Source organism: Schistosoma haematobium, chromosome 3 (genome assembly GCF_000699445.3).
Source record: "Schistosoma haematobium chromosome 3, whole genome shotgun sequence".
Classification (NCBI taxonomy): Eukaryota; Metazoa; Platyhelminthes; class Trematoda; order Strigeidida; family Schistosomatidae; genus Schistosoma; species Schistosoma haematobium.
In genome coordinates this window covers 29,478,184-29,481,843 of record NC_067198.1, presented here as the reverse complement: position 1 = coordinate 29,481,843, position 3,660 = coordinate 29,478,184, and the positions used below count along the sequence as shown (strand labels likewise).

The window sequence follows — 3,660 nt, the reverse complement described above, 5'->3', positions numbered from 1 at the left end:
TTGTGTGGATTGCCTCAATTCGCAATATTGAAACACATACTTCAACAGTGCAAAGTAGTGCATGGAGGACAGCTGACAGATGCATTCCAAGTAAGGACCGGAGTCAGACAACGCTGTTTACTCTCTCCATTCCTCTTTCTTCTGGTGGTCGACTGGATAATGAAGACCTCGACATCTGAAGGAAAACACGGAATACAATGGACAGCTCAAAATCAATTAGACGATTTGGACTTCACAGATGACCTAGCCCTCCTATCACGTACACGTGAACAGATTCAGATAAAGACAGCCAATGTAGCAGGAGTCTCTGCATCAGTAGGCCTCAGCATACACAAAGGGAAAACCAAGGTCCTCAAATTCAAAGCGGAGAACAGCAATCCAATCACCCTTGGTGGCGAAACTCTGGAAGATGTAGAATCCTTCACATATCTGGGAAGCATCGTCGATAGACATGGAGGTTCAGATGCAGACGTAAAGGCGAGGATTGGCAAAGCAAGGGTCGCATTCCTAGAATTGAAGAACATATGGAACTCAAAACAACTTTCAACCAATATCAAAGTGAGAATCTTCAATACCAACGTCAAGGCAGTTCTACTGTATGGAGCTGAAACTTGGAGAACTACAACAACCACCATCAAGAAGGTACAAGTATTTATAAATAGCTGTCTTCGCAAAATACTCAACATCCATTGGCCGGATACCATCATCAGCAGCCTTCTCTGGGAAAGAACAAACCAACTTCCAGCTGAAGAGGAAATTAGGAAAAGACTATGGAAATGGATAGGACATACATCACGCAAATCGTCAAACTGCATCACGAGGCAAGCCCTAACTTGGAATCCTGAAGGGAAGCGGAAAAGAGGAAGGCCGAAGAACACATTACGTCGGATAATAGAAGCAGATATGAAAAGGATGAATTACAACTGGAAGGAGCTGGAAAGGATTGCCCAGGACAGGGTTGGATGGAGAATGCTGGTGAGCGGCCAATGCTCCTTCACGAGGAGTAACAGGTGTAAGTAAGTAAGTAAGTAAGTAATACTTCAACAAGAGACTTATCAATTGCAATCCTAAACATCAATGAGAAAATTCAACCAAGTATTACAAAATGAATTTACAAGCCAACATTGTTTTTGCAATATAGAAGATTTACGTCAAATTATTATAAGTGAATTTCAGTTCGCTTAAGTTAATAGATCTTTATTAATTTTTCTAAAGTGTTACAGTGAAAAAGTATGAAATACTGTTATTCATTGTAAACAATGAATCCTGTCGGCAAGTTGATCTCTTTCCTGTTATATAAGTACTAATAATTATGATTAATTACTTTTTCCTCAGTTGTATCGCGTCCATACATTCAGTCTTGACAAATTCCCGCTTTTTACCACTTATTTTTCTCTTTAAAAAACCCTAGATCGTAAAACACGAGAGAGAAGACGCAAAGTATGCGGGAAGTACTTTACTCCAAGGTTCATTTTTGTACAGAAAAACACGGGTATTTATGGATGTTAACATTTGTTAAATCAACATCATATTTTGGCCAATCCGCTAAAAGACATATTATGCTACTGACCAATAGTAGCACGACATGTTGACATTCTAGAAAGCTCCATCATGCTCTGATTGGCTAGGAATCTTGGGCTCCTTTAGGGCCTTTGGAGGCTCCGTTGCAGTTCTCGGAAAGCCGACTCAGTTAATTATATTAATTAACGAACCCATGAACACCATTACAAAAGTACTCAGTAATTAACTCAATATACTCATATAATAAAATTCTTATGGATCAGTTTGCATGAATAGATATTATCTATATATTTTTCTAGTAGTTAGGCACGTCATCATTTATTGATATTGTAGTTGATGTACGCTTTGTTCTTATGTTGAAAAGAATTTGTGGTGATTCTACCAGTGTTAGTCAGTGTAGTATACAAAAAATGTTTTAGATTTTATAATTTGGGTTACAGTAAGTGTCGTAAGGGATGTTTATTTACAATTGATATCTTTAGTTGAATAATTACACCAAAGTTAAATGAAAGATTACATTAGAAAACATATTTGACAATTTCTGTCTAATATAACTTCAGAAATAATGTTGAATGTAAAACATTAAATTCATGGACAATATATATCAGTGGTTTTCAGTGAAATCTCATTCCATCTGGCTTTAAACATGAGAAAAGGAGGCCGCTTAAATGTGGACTGATGAAAACCGTACTCTATGATCGTGAGCAGTGGTGGGTAGCAAAAGCAGAAGAAATGGGAAGATAATAGCGTTAGGTAACAGTTGGCAACTATTTAGACCTATCAAGAAAGGTATTAAAACTCTAGCTTCTGTTGAAAATAGAAGACAGGATAATTATTATCTCCCAATTCAGGAATTTGGACCGATGGGCAGAAGGTTATAGGGAACGGTTCAACTGACTTTCAGACGCATTTCAGTTGTCTGCTATCTCGAAGCAACCTAGATGACAAGTCCTTCAACTTTTAGTGAGGTTGAAAAGGCTATGAATAATGTAAAGCAAGGGAGAGCAGCAGGGTCTAATGAACTAATCCCTGAGATTTTTAGGGACAGTGGTCTAGTTTTTTCAGTTAGATCAATTGAAATCTTAGCTAAACTCTGGAAACTGTACATGGTCCCATCTCACTGGTCTCGGTTACTGATTGTACCAGGTTATTGGAAATCACAAAAACCCTTTTGTGACAACTACAGAGCAATCAATTTAATTAATATAGTGTTTAAAATGTTAGTTTCAATGATATTTCAACGTCAAACTAAAGGTCATGAAGAGTGAACCCAAGGAAACCTACCACGTCTGTGACCTAGACATGTATTTATCGATTGACTACTCACTCTTTAGTTGATTCTAGAACATGGACATAGTTTTTGAGGTCCGACTGTAGTTTTGTTCATTGACCTTAAGATAGCGTTCAGCTCTGTTGATTGGAAGGTTCTGTGGTTGTCACCGAAAGGCGTAGCAAATAAGTACCTTAACCTAGGACAGATTCTCCACTCAAAAACCAATGGCCGAGTCAGAGCTTATGGCAAACTGGTCACTTCAAGTACTGTTCATTAGGGATGACCACTTTCCCAATTTTTCCTTGGCTTTGCCATAAACATGTTTTTAGAGACAATACTTACATTGTTTTACTACTTAAGGATTGATTTTCCACTAGGGCTTCTCGACTCAGATAGTATAGTTGAGTTTGGCGAAGACGAACAAAATTCAGTCTTCTGACTACCTTAGGCAACAATCAGAGCATTTTTGGGATGAGGTTCTCTTCCTACAAACGTAAAATGTTGCATCGGGATTTGATTGCGCCAGCGCCTTGAACTAATGATGAGGAGTGAAGCAGTTGAATGTATCGACCGCCTCATTTATCTGTGGAGTCTCATAAACAACAGTCTACTGTGGGAGAGAACAAACCAACTTCCATCTGAAGAGAAAATTAAGAAAAGTTACTGGAAATGGATAGATCATACATTGAGGAAATCATCAAACTGCATCACGAGGCAAGCGCTAACTTGGAATCTTGAAGGGAAATGGAATAGAAGTAGAGCAATGGACATTGTGTCAAGAATTGAAAACAGACATCAAAAGAACGAATAGCACTTGGAAACAACTGTGAAATACTGTCCAGAACAGAGTTCGATTGAGAAACCTA

At 38.2% G+C, this 3,660-nt stretch overlaps 1 protein-coding gene across 1 annotated transcript; it reads left to right on the top strand.

Annotated features, from left to right (window-relative positions):
* The first annotated feature begins 2,226 nt into the window (after nt 1–2,226).
* On the top strand, nt 2,227–3,453 carry MS3_00000104 (uncharacterized protein). The gene has a single exon (XM_051208007.1). It carries the CDS (start codon nt 2,463–2,465, stop codon nt 2,787–2,789), a length of 327 nt encoding a protein of 108 aa, XP_051069527.1. The 5' UTR covers nt 2,227–2,462; the 3' UTR covers nt 2,790–3,453.
* The last annotated feature ends 207 nt before the right edge of the window (nt 3,454–3,660 follow it).